Raw genomic sequence first — 12,654 nt, 5'->3', positions numbered from 1 at the left:
CATTTATCAATTTGAGATTTTATTTTCCATGTAAACGATGAACAAGCTTCACACAATCATTCAGTATAATTAAGATATTTTGATAGAATAGTACGAACAAAACAAACTCAAACTGACTTTAGAATGAATGGCAACTGAAGAAAAAGATCCACACATATTTTTTAAGAGGTAGTGTTAGCAGCTAAATATATTGACACAAAACAGCTCTCACTTTCCAGTATTTTGAAAGTAACAGTTGATGATTGTTTACCCATTTATTGCACTGTTACTCTAATAATCTGAGAATAGTGGTTGACTTGTGCAAACAAATGCAAAATTGTCTGTATAATGAAGTAATAAGCGCCAAAAAGCCTTACTCACTAGTATTTATAACTTTAGGTAAACCATACTTCAGATGTGCTTTAAGAAGTATGTTAGGGTGCCATTGGCAAGCTGACCTCCAGTAGGCTTAAAGGCTATGAATTATTTAATTATCTGTGCAGAGTGAGTGGAGTAGTATCTACTTACAGGAGGCTGGTAACATTGTGCTGGATACCTCCACAAGCAAGGCCTTGTTAGTTTGACAAGGGATAGTGTGTGGTATCGTAAACATTCTGTCAATCTATCTAAACTTGTAAACAAACTACTTATCGTAACGTTGTTGAAGGGAAGATACTTTTTGTATGCTTTGACAATTCTCCATCAATTCTCAATCACTCCACCTGGTATTCTAATTGTTTTTAGTTTTATTAAATCAAGGACAGGAATTTATCATAAACCGTAGAATGTTCACCATGTTAGTATCACTTGGAAGGATATGATCACTAAAGAATGTGCTGCTCATGTTCATCTGATTGTAAGTGCTGTAGAAAAAGAGAGACTTCCATCAATCACTTTAAAATACTTTTTTTTTTTTACAGAAAAATCTGTAAAAAAAAACTACTTACCAAGACCTTCATGTGAGTTGTGATCTCTAATAACCACTCTCTGCCCGTGCAGTAGTCAACTGAGGGTAGGACGTTCGGGAAAACAGTGGAGACTCATCCACTGAGAAAGTGGTCAACCCATCTTTACCAAGCGTCTCCTTAAGGTCACCGATCAGCTCTAGGTCTTTGTTGTCAACCTTCCCACTTTCATCTGGATGCCTCACACTCTGCAAGTCCTGCTGGCTACCATTTTGAGATCCAGAAGTTACTCTTAAATCTGTAACTTCAGTAACTTCTGCACTTTCTTGCTCCTCCGGCTCTTTGAGATCTTTGGTATCAGACACTCTTGAAATGTCCGTTAGATCAGGTTTTGAGAAACGCTCTGGATTCTCACGGCTCTCTTGTGGTTCTTCCTCAGTTTTGCAAAGTGCAAGCAGGTCAGTTATCTCCTCTAATGTTGCTGGTTGATCATCAGTGACAGATTGGTCTTTGCTCTCCCCAACCTCAGCTTGATTCTCACCCATGTTGTCTTTAACATTATTTGCTGACAGGTCAGCAGTACCTGCTAGGCTTTCCACTTCGTTTTTTGAGACATCTGTAAGCTCAGTCTCTTTCTGTGAGGTTTCTTTGTCATCATCCTTTGTCTGAACGGGTGTCTGATTGTCCTCGGCTGGCGTTGCTGTTTCTTCTCTGCTCTTGTTTTCAGCCTCAGAAGTAGGTGGCAGGTCAGTGACCTCCATCTCTGCTTTCAACTCTTCAGTGGGCCCAATTTCATCTGGTTCATCATGTTTGGAGTTGTTACTCCCAATGTCTGAGTGTTTGTCCGTCACTTCGATGTTGGTGTCAGAGTAGTTTTCCTTTTGGGCTTTCGGATGTACCACTTTATGGTCTATATCTGCCTTTTCATAATGGACAACATCTTCAACGTTCTGCTCTATCACCCTCAATCTGTCAGGACTCTCAGACACATTAGTAGATTCTAACAAGATAGCATTAGAATTGGACTGGCTGACGGCATCATCTGAGGTCACCCTCTTCAAGTCATCCAAGGGTTCAACAAATGTCTCAAAGTACTTAGAGTCCCGATGCATGTTAACCCAGTTTGACACAAGATCCCTGTGGTCTTCTTTCTCCAAGGTTTCTGGAGTTAATGCATGTTCTTGGGTCTCAACATACTCAAGAACATTAGCTTCTCCATCTGACACACGGCTCTCTTTGTTTAGGTCTGTCGCCTCCTCCTGCTCTGTTTCTGCTTGAGGTTTGTGCACAATACTGGCTCCTTCCTCAGAGGGCTTGCTAGCCCCTTCTATGGACTCGTCTCTCTTATTTGGCTTGTCTGTGTTGGAACCTGTCTCGCAAGGTGGGTTGTGTTCCGCTTCAGCTTCAGAAACTACGTCCGATTCTAACTCTGGGGTTTCTGAAGGCTGAGATTGTAACACTGAGGAATCAACCAGTACTTCTCTGACATTTGTGTTGTCATTTTCATCCTGGATGTTCCGATCTTCTATTTTATCTTCATTTTCAAGAGCAGTTTCGCCATTGCTTTTATCGGTATACATTTTTTCCTCAGGTTCATCTTGAAGTTTCTCAGATTCCTGTGCTTCTTTGACTGCTTCAGCCTCTTTGAGGTCAGATGTCTCAGCTGTAGACTCCGGATTGTGTTCATCTTTAGCATTCAGAGGTTCTCCAAAGTCCATTGTGTGTGCAGCCTGGGCTACCTGTACATCTTCACATTTTGTTTCAGCCTGGGCTTCTCCAGCATGTTCTCCATTCTCCTCCTTGTTGAATTCGCCACTAGTTGCTTCTGGTTCATTGCTTTGTTGGAATTTTGTCTCAAGTTCGTCATCACCATCATGGATTGTAGATTCTGTCCCTTCTTTCTGGGGTTCACTCTGAGGTTCACAGATTGTTGCTGGCTCACTTCTGTCAGCCTGTATTTCACTGTCATTTGTGTCTTGATTATCCTTGCTCTCCTCATTGACCACAGCACCATTGTTCTCACTATCATTTTTGTCTTCATCGGGTTTTTCGTTTTCAATGTTTACAAAATCTAGAACTTTGTTGCTGATCTCTGACTTTTGGTCATCCTCTCTAGTTTCACCCTCTTCTACTTTTATTTCTATTGGCTCATCTGTCTTCTCAACCTTTTTCTCAAACATGTCTGCCTCATTTCCTTTCTTTATTTCAGTCTCATTATCTGATGAACTAGCTTGCTTGTCATTATCTGTTTTTTTGTCATCTGCCAATATCTCCTCAGCTTTTGTCACAGTGTCTTTGTCAGGTTCTTCTCCATCACAGGATCTGTCATCTCCAACCTCTTTATCCTCCAGTACCTGACCCTCCTCTATCTTTTTTTCTTCCTTTTTTTCATCCGTTCCAGGTTCTGCAACCTTTTCTGTGTCCCCAACTTTGTCTGCTCCCTCTACAAATGCTTCATTAGGGTATTCTACCTCACTTCCCTTCCCTTCAGGATTGTCTTTGTCCTCAGCTAATTCTGCATCTTTCACCTTTTCATCCACCTTACCCTCAAAAGGTGGATCCTCATCCTCAACCTTATCATCCCTAACCATTTCTGCATCCCCTGCTGTGTCTTCATTGTCTTGTATGTCACTTTTTTCTGTGTCTCCCACTTCAACATTATCAGTCCCCTTGTTTTCCTCATTACTAACACCAATCCTTTCTTCATCTATTAAGTTATCATTCACAGTTTTGTCTTTATCTAGTTTATCACTTGTGTCTAATACTACAGTCTTCTCTTGTTCTCCAGTAAATTCTGTTTCTTTTTGGTCTTCTTTTATAACTTGCTCTACCCCACCCTCAGGCTCGTCCTTTATTTCCTCAAGTGCATTTTTACTATTCTCATCAGTGTCTGCTGTCTGTTCAGCATGAACAGTTGTGTCTCCACTTCCCTCGGATGAGCTGCTTGAATTCTCTGCTATGGTTTCTGTCTCTGTGCCTCCTAGCATGTCCTGCTTGTCTTCTTGCTTCTCTGTGTCAGTTACAGATGTCTGTTTATGGATGGTAGCCTGTGGCTCCACCAAGGGCATTGCTTTCATTTTCTCTACTTCACTCTTTACCTCAGGTTCTGCATCAGCTGTTTCTGCTGTTTCTACTTCAGTCTTGCTCTCTTGTTCTGGAGCCACAAACTCGTAATTTTCACAGTATTTTGTCTCGACAGTCTTTTGTTCTGGTTTATGTTGTACATCAGCCTTTTCTGTCGTTTCCTGTTCCTCCTCCTTTTGGTCTTTCACTGTAGTGTCCTCAACAACAGATGCTTTTTCTGGCTCGTCTGCCTGAACCCCCATAGCCTCATCGAGAATGATGTCTTTGCTCTCTTCCTTCTCTGAATCATCAATTACTGGATTCCTTTTTAAAACCTCATTTTTCTCACTGGCTTCTTCAGTTTTCTGCTCTGACTCTATCGCAACTTTATCATCCTCAGTCTTCTGTTTTGCAACATCTCCTTGTTCTTCTAGTACACTTTGTGAAGTTGCTTCTTGTGCAATCTGTTCAGCTGTGTCCTCACGCTTCACCTCAAATTGTGTGATTTGTCTCTTCATGGTAAAGGTCACTGCAGCACCACCTGAAAAAGTTGTATAAATGTCATTGAACAATTACAATAAAAACTCAATTTCAAAATATTGTAAATGTATTAGAATGTTGCTAATACCAGTGCTACCCTGTAGTTGGGTTTTATCTGCTGACTCTTCTTCCTCTTCAGTGCTTGTGTCACTAAGCTCTGGCTCTGAACTGCACTGGGCCTCCTTCAAAATAGCTTCCACTAGTTTCTCCTGCACAGACTTGGCTTGGATAAGGCATGAGAGAGAGATAGGTGTAAAGGATGCAGTACATGCAGACTTAACTGGAATATTACGAAGAAAAATTATGTCAAAATTACATTGTTTGAACAAAAACAGTGATTGGACATTAGGCAGAACAAAAGGAAACTGAACATCAAAGACTTGCTTTAATCTTCACAAGTGCAAATGTTCTGAAGATTTAACAAAATATGCATACAGACAAGCATGCAAATAATCTACATGCAAAAAGCAAATGAGGAACAACAAGGAAAATACAAGCATTATTCGATTCAATTTTGGATGAAAATAACAGACAAATGTGACAGAGATAAAAGACATCCAAAATCCTTAGCTCAGTATTTCATAGACTCAACAGACAATGACAATTTGTTGATATTGATACAAGGAGAAATACAAATTCTACAAATAGCACTGTTAATGAAACACAAGTCTAGAAATACTGGCATTGATTAGGACACAAACACGGATTTAACCATGATTTAATTCAACCAAAAATACATAATTATACATGAAAATGAGAGAGACTCCAAGCAAAATACACACAAGAGAAGTTTGAAACATGAAAATAGATCATTTTCACACAATCTCAGATGGATCACACATGTGCACTTTTTCCACCACCGAAACCAAGACCTCTCTTTTCGATCTCATACTTTTTTTTGTTTTTTTACGGCCACAAATCAATATGACTAAACTTGGTGACAGAAACGTGTAACTAGTTATTCTGATGATGGAAAAGGCCACAGAGAGAAACAACACAATGGATTTCTCACTCAAGGAGGCAGTCCTCCACCTCAAACCTCTGGTTGTGAAGTGGCATAGAATGCTTACCCCTGTCTTGCTCCTCCTTTGTCGACTCATCTACTAGTTTCTCAGTGTCGCTCTCCTCCACAGCGCCAACTGCGTCCTCATCCCCATTGCACACCGTTTCTGAGGGTCCGCTGTCGTCCGACAGTTCGGGCTCGGTCCTCCGTGGGCTGTGTGCTGGACTGTCCTGTGTCCCCGTGTCCTCTCCTGTGGGGCTGGTGGTGGTCTGGGGTGGGGTTGGCGAGGTCTCCTCCTTGGTGGTGGTGTCCTCTGTTGATTTTTCATCTTTCTCTGCTGCACTGTCAGTTGTGCTTTCATCCGGATCTTCCTGGGCAACCTCCTCATCCACAAGGTCTTTGGACTGGACTGCTGGCTGGTCCTCTTCAGCCATGGCCTCTATCTCACTCTCTTCACTATCAGTGCTGGAAGAGCTGGCTGAACGAGACCCTTTCTCCTCTGCATAAAGAAATTGTGAATTTGGCAACAATATGAATGGATCAGATGAACGAATGCTTCGGATGGATTAACTGACAGGAATGTAATTTTTCTACGGGGTAATGTTGACTTTTAAATTTTTCCTTAAAAGTGTACCTTTCCTATTTCATATCTTTTTAGAACAAACCAGCTGTGAGTCATGATATCCACTTCTATAATATAATTTTAAAAAAGCAGCACATGCTTTTATTTGAATGATCAAGTTCCAATTACCTTTTTCCTCCACCTCACTGTCCAATTGGAAATGTTTCTCTTTTTCCTCCTCCTCTTTCTGGAGGGAGGGGGAGGGACTTTTTCCGTCGTTCTTCTCTTCTCCATCCTCAACAGGTCCTTCTTCATCTGCCTCAAAGTCCTCTTCGTAGTCTGTAAGAGAATGTATTACTCCTCTATGACCTTTCCAAACAAAAGCAAAAAGAAACTGCATTCATGTTAGATAAAGCAAAATGTTGTTTCATCATAATGACCACTGCATGTAGTCATAGACAGCATGCATATTGCATTGCCATCTTGGTTATCAGTTTATTTTTCAGCCACAGTACCATCTTTGGTTTGGTCCTCAGATGTAATCTCTTCTTTGATCTCAGTCTCCATGTCCTGTGGTTGGCTGGAAGCTAGGTCAGAGCCAGGGTCTCCCCCAGCTTGCTCCTCTTCCACCTCTGGGGCATCCTTGGTTGTATCCTGGTGGGTGGCAACATCTCTCCCAACATCCTCTTTTACTCTTTTGGGAGGAGGGGTGGGCTTTTTGTCCAGTCCCATGGCTATTATACACCTGGAAATCAACAAAATACATGAATACTCACCTTAGATGCCTAAATCTCAGATACTACAACCTTTTGGGTCGGAAAATAAAGTTGTCCTGTCCTGAAATTTTGTGACACATACAGAACACTGTGAATTAACTGTATACGGATCCCCGTAATTTCCTAAATCTCTATGGAAAGTTGCAGTCTGAGACCAACTACACAGATGTGTGCTGTGTTTTACTCTGAGTGCTGAAGGTTAAATTGATAATTAACAAGGACTTAGCTGCAAACATCTACTGAACACTTAATCTTATTATTTAATCTTAAATGCTTTAACAAAATAACATACTCACAAAAGAAACATACATTGCCATAAAAAAAAAGGACTTTAAATCCACAAAATATCGGCAGAACAAAATGTTGATTGCCAATGTATTCATCAAATGACCCTACCCTAATACACAATGAGAAACCTATATCGAGTATACCTGTATCAGCCAAGTTAGAGGTTAGGTCTTACTTGTAGCAAGGTGAGGCCCCCTCCACATTTGTGAAGCCAAAATGGCCATGTCTGCCTCCTAGCCGTGACCCCTTCCTGTGTTTAAACTCACAGCAGGAGCTAAGACGCTCCACCTGCAACCCATTGAGGAAGAACGTCAAACTGAAGGGGAAGCCACGATGGCGCCGTGACACAAACTGGAAAGTTTCTATCAGAAAAAAAGGGAAAGAGGGTCAGTTTTGTATTTATTTTTGACGCAATGTTAAGTATCTTGGATTTAATGTTAGATGGGCCAGAAGCAGGCTTCGTGACTGACCTCCCTCACTGAGTTTCCCCTTGTACACACATAGGTTCTCCCCTCCACAGTGCTGCTGGAAAACCTTTACCTCGTCCCTCATGTCGATGAAGTCGTGGGAAAGGTGCACGGTCTTTCCAAAGAAGATCATGCTCACACACACTTTACTTTGTACCGCGGTGGTCCTGAGCACCGGAGACTCCTGGAGAACAACACTGCATTTTATGGTTGAGGTTGAGTCATTTTAAAGGGATGTGCTTTAATGACATTTGTAAATTCTACTGTTCGCAGGATGCCCGACAGGGACCACTATGCACTGCAAAGCTGCACATTTTAGCAAACTGTGTGCAGACCTCAGGACCACAGGGGGCTGTGGTGGGGCGCAGTCTCCGACCTCTGAGTGTGTCACTGGGGGTGCCCTTCAGCCCCCTGTCCTTCCTCTTGATGGAAGGGGGCACTGGGGTCACAAAGTTATTGATGACTGGAAGACGGTAGGGGGAAATACCACGAGAAAATTCGGTCACAGTCAAATGTTTCTTGGAATCTTTATCCATCTGAGGATGAAAATAAACAATACTGTACCCATATATATACAATATTCATATCTAGACGTATCTTTTATGTCTGTTTGCATATTTGTGTGTGTTTGTTGATGGTCTCACAATGAAGTTGAATCGCTGGTCAGTGTCATTTGAGGAGTCCTGGTGCATGTAGGGGGAGCTACGACGGTGGGAGGCTGTGGTGCTGTTACTGTGGATGGGCTTTAGACGCACTGGTCTCTGCATCTTCCCTGGAGCTGTGTTGGGCCTGGAGGAGCCAGGCTGCAGGACACACAAGAAATCTAGAGTTACTGAATGCTCGTTAACATTTAATGGGTATGTGTCAATTATGGGGAAGTGTATACTGTATTGATAAACTTCTTGCGTGAAAGCATGTCACATGAACAAAGTAGACACATTATTCTTTCGTTTCGTTACTGTGAATTTGAGACATGCTCCGGCATGTAATACGCCTTTGTATGTGTGGAAACTTCACTTTCGACAATATGGTACTGCAGTGAACAAGCCTCAACAAGTCAGTGTTATGTTTGCAGGCTTATCCATGAGGGCCCACAGTATACAGAGCCATCAAACACAGGAATCCAAAGCATGAGGACATTCTCATTTGTTTGCTCCTCATCATGTGTTTATTCAGCCATTGAAGGACTGGCACATCTAATGTTTCAAAAGCTGACCTAATGCCCTTGTAATCTCTCTCATTAGCTTTCATTTGCTAATATTCTTATGGAAGCATGAGAAAAAAGTGCTCTTCAAACTGTCTGAGCAGAATGTCAACACAAACTTGGCAACTACAGTATCTCAGCATGCACAGGCAGTTGGTTTCAAAGATATAATCCTTCAACGATTTAACATAATTCCTTTTAACAGAGATAGCTGTCATTATGTACATTAACTGTTTATGCTGACATCTACCTAAATAAATAACAAAGGTGTAAGAAAGCTTAACAAGTACTTTTAACCTGTGCCAAATTTGAACCATTTTGTTATCTATACCAATCCAGTCTCTTTCCAGACCTTGCTGGGAGTTTTCTCAAACAGAGTGATTTACCGATTCAGAGGACTCAGAGTGGTCTCCCTCTGGCCCAGTATGCTGTGTGTGGGAGGCCCTGGGTCCCGTTGGGGGGCGTGGAGACAGGATGTGGATGACTTCTTCTTCATACCTCTTAGAGCGCTCCACCTAGTGACAAGACAACACTGTTCAATACTAAAGGTATGTTTCGGCACCGTTATTGACTACGCCTTCTGATCAACAGTACATGAGACATATCAATTAACATGTACATGTTTGGGTGACAATTAAATCAAAGTTATCTTATCAGCAGTGCAATCATCTGTGATAATAACTGTGGGACTACAATAATGAGTGTCTGCCAACCCTAGATACAATTAGTAAAGTAGAAGACAAGGAAAATATGTCACTACCTTAATTTTATGCACTCTCTCTCTTCTAGCAAACTCCTCCAACTTTCGCTTGATCTCTATCTGATGGACACGCTGTTGAAGGAAGGGAAAGAGAAGTGCATGCTTCATGCAATAAGGCAGACGAAGACCATCAATCACTGGATCCGGAGTCAGGTGTGTCTCCCTCACCTCCATATCCAGCACCTTGTGGAAAATGGCTTGGGCTAGGCATTCACGTACATGTCTCTGGTGAGCCCTCTGGATCAGCTTATGCCTGTATTCCTTGTCTGGGACGATCCTTCCACTCCTGGTGATCTGAAATAATACACTGACTACATTAAAGGAGCACCAGGGATGACTGAAACAGTACATGAGAACATTACATTCAATCAATGACAGCACAGGCTGGACTGATTGACTATCATTAACTCTGAAATCAATGTAATCATCATCTGCCAATCTGACACATACCAGTCCAACTCTTTGAAGATGTCTCCTGATCCTGGTGTTATTGAAGTACCCAGTGAGGTGTTTATCAGTGAGACTGTTGTAGGCTGAAAGAAGTCTGAAGAAAATATGTCAATGTTAAAAAAGAAATTCTCGCAAACATTTTCAATTCTTAAGATGAAAGTGTACCAAATGTGTATAGTCCACATCTACAATAAAACCAGATGTGAGATTTTAGTCTAACATTCTCTTAAGGATCAGACAATACAATAAGGCTCAATTTACCGTTATAATTAGATGTTGACTGCTGTTGACTGTTTGACCAAAGGAAACCATTACAAGGTTGTTGTTTTCTTAATTAACCAGACATTGGTGGTGTCAGGTCTCACCTAGGATTCATTCAACGTAATGCCTGTTTGCTTTTTCCAACCAATATTTGATTTCCTGGACTGTTTGTGAGTGGGACAACAAGATCTCCACAACTACTCTATTGGGTCAATTACAGGTGTCTGATTTCCTTGGGAATTTGAGGGGAATGGATAGCACAGAATCTAATCTCCCTTTTGTAGTCTACTGACTTATTTGTCCCGTTCACTCGCCCCATATACTGTAGCCTACCGGAACTGGGTCACTAGAACAGCATTATTTATTAAACTGCAGTTCGAAAGTTCTGACAAAGTATATGAAGTGAGCTGATTTCCACATCGTAAACTACAGAAATACAGTAATTCATAACTGAAAATGATAACTCAGCAATTCCTGTAGGCTACTGTAAAGGCTACATTGTGCTATATTTTAATAGAGCTACAGCTATACTATGTACACCAATAGGCTACTTGTATGCATTTATTTCAGTTAGCACTAGGTCTGTGCGATAAACTATGAAGAAGCTATCACTACGTATTCGTATATTTAATTGTTAAACTTTTTCATGATCTTACCGAATGGTGGTTAAATCGAATAATGCCATGGCAATTAGCAAACTGTCACATAAACCTGCAGAATATCACTTAATGAACGGTACCTACCCGGGATTGAGATGACTCATGATTCTCGCAGTTGCAATTCACGGAGCTTTCCGGGTCTGTAAATTGTCAACTCGGAGTATATAGCTACATAAGAGATACGCCAGATATAATTGCACCACACTACAATTGAATTGCCAACTAAAACGTAAGACTCGCTGTTCGCTGTCAGAGACTGTACAGTACTTGCTACACTTCTTCCCGAGTGGAACTGATGACATTCTCCGTTGCTATGGAAAGTCACGTGATAATGCTATCAAGCAGGTTGGTTTCCACTCTACAGTTCTTTTTTATTTTCTGTGGGATATAGGTTATTCTGGATTTTTTCAATGAATGTTCGAAAATTGTTGTGTTTGGCAACAATAAATGCTCACATATTCAATCAATGTATGTATTTAATATTTTTCACAGCTGGATTACAGCCCATAAATATATTAGAATACCCTACCTGCATGGTAACTGTTGTTAGGTCATATCCTTATTGTTTCAAATAGCAGCATTCATTCCAGACTTTCCATGCTCAACTGTTTCATCAAGTCAAAACGTTGCTACGTGGCCCCCTTGTGGACACTGTCTCACAGTTTTACTGTTCCTTTTCCAAAACGACTACATTGCCCAATATCATCAAGTCACCACTGTTTAAATTTAGTTTGAAAACAAAGTAAATAAATAAGTAAATAAATCATGAATTCAAAAAGTTAATTTGAGCTTGGCACCAGATGATAGGGCACAGAAGTCCGTACAGGTACAACAAGTCAAGGGCACAAGACAGGCGAATAATAGTGTGCTTTCTGTGCTTTCAAGGACATTGTTGTAATTGTATTTTGACTCTGGTAAAAGGTGGTCCAACAGGTTTGGGGAGCACTTAACACAAATGTTTAATGTATGTTATCTGTCAGACAACAACATAATCTGCAACATTAGATTGAATAAATGTGAAGGTGTTACGTGAATGTTTGACCACCTTACTAATGTTGAGATTCCAAACATCTTATGCATTGTCTAGTGAAAGTGTCTTCTGTAGACTTATATATTAATAACTGTGGTCACATATTTTCATGCATTCCATTCGTGATTTTCCTTTTAATTTCCCATCTCCAACCCATTTTACTGATCTATAGTTGTCTCTATTTCATACTATCTTAAGTTTATATTAATCAGTGCTGTAAAGAGTACAGATACATCAAAAGAGTTAGACATAACCTTTCTTTCTGTAATTCATGATCGTATCTATACACATGTACATACAAAATCCACTCCCACCCCTTCTACAATTTTTCATTCAACACTTTCATCAAGTAAACTTGGATCTGCTCCAGCTCCAGTGGCCCTCCGTGAACCTATTCTCCCTCTCCTGTCCAGACACCACGTATCAATTAATTAAAAATGTGTAATTAATATACCTATTTAACCATGAAACTAATGAACAAATTACAGTTTTTGCATGGGCATTGAATTCTTATATACTTATCTCACTAACATGATACAATCTCATATACTTCGATAATTTATCAAAAGATGTCTTGACATTCCTTACGATCTACTCTTCAAAATCTCTGGAAACCTGTCCACACTGACCCCGACTTTCTTTATAAATAGATAAAGCAGTTGTTAAAGAGAGTCACTGGATAAATCTCTTTGTGTACCTTGCTTGTG

At 40.7% G+C, this 12,654-nt stretch overlaps 1 protein-coding gene across 4 annotated transcripts; it reads right to left on the bottom strand.

The window, feature by feature from the left end:
* Window positions 1–33: 33 nt before the first annotated feature.
* On the bottom strand, window positions 34–11,199 carry erich3 (glutamate-rich 3). Of its 4 annotated transcripts, none has more exons than XM_084692507.1 (15): window positions 11,002–11,199; window positions 9,998–10,091; window positions 9,716–9,841; window positions 9,548–9,619; window positions 9,174–9,302; window positions 8,228–8,386; window positions 7,919–8,119; window positions 7,587–7,767; window positions 7,292–7,478; window positions 6,568–6,797; window positions 6,242–6,391; window positions 5,558–5,989; window positions 4,585–4,710; window positions 927–4,488; window positions 34–842 (listed from the first exon to the last, which is right to left on the bottom strand). In XM_084692507.1, the coding sequence occupies exons 1-14, from the start codon at window positions 11,019–11,021 to the stop codon at window positions 953–955; spliced, it is 5,643 nt and encodes a 1,880-aa protein (XP_084548633.1). In that variant the 5' UTR covers window positions 11,022–11,199; the 3' UTR covers window positions 34–842; window positions 927–952. The 4 variants fall into 4 exon arrangements, with proteins under 4 accessions (XP_084548633.1, XP_084548634.1, XP_084548632.1 ...); XM_084692508.1 differs by having other exon boundaries at window positions 4,576–4,710; window positions 9,767–9,841; XM_084692506.1 differs by having other exon boundaries at window positions 73–842; window positions 4,576–4,710.
* Between the last annotated feature and the right edge of the window lie 1,455 nt (window positions 11,200–12,654).

This window comes from Hypomesus nipponensis, chromosome 26, assembly GCF_054491055.1.
Source record: "Hypomesus nipponensis isolate SF chromosome 26, ASM5449105v1, whole genome shotgun sequence".
Classification (NCBI taxonomy): Eukaryota; Metazoa; Chordata; class Actinopteri; order Osmeriformes; family Osmeridae; genus Hypomesus; species Hypomesus nipponensis.
Note: the sequence above shows the minus strand (reverse complement) of the source record. Positions and strands in the feature narration are given on the sequence as shown.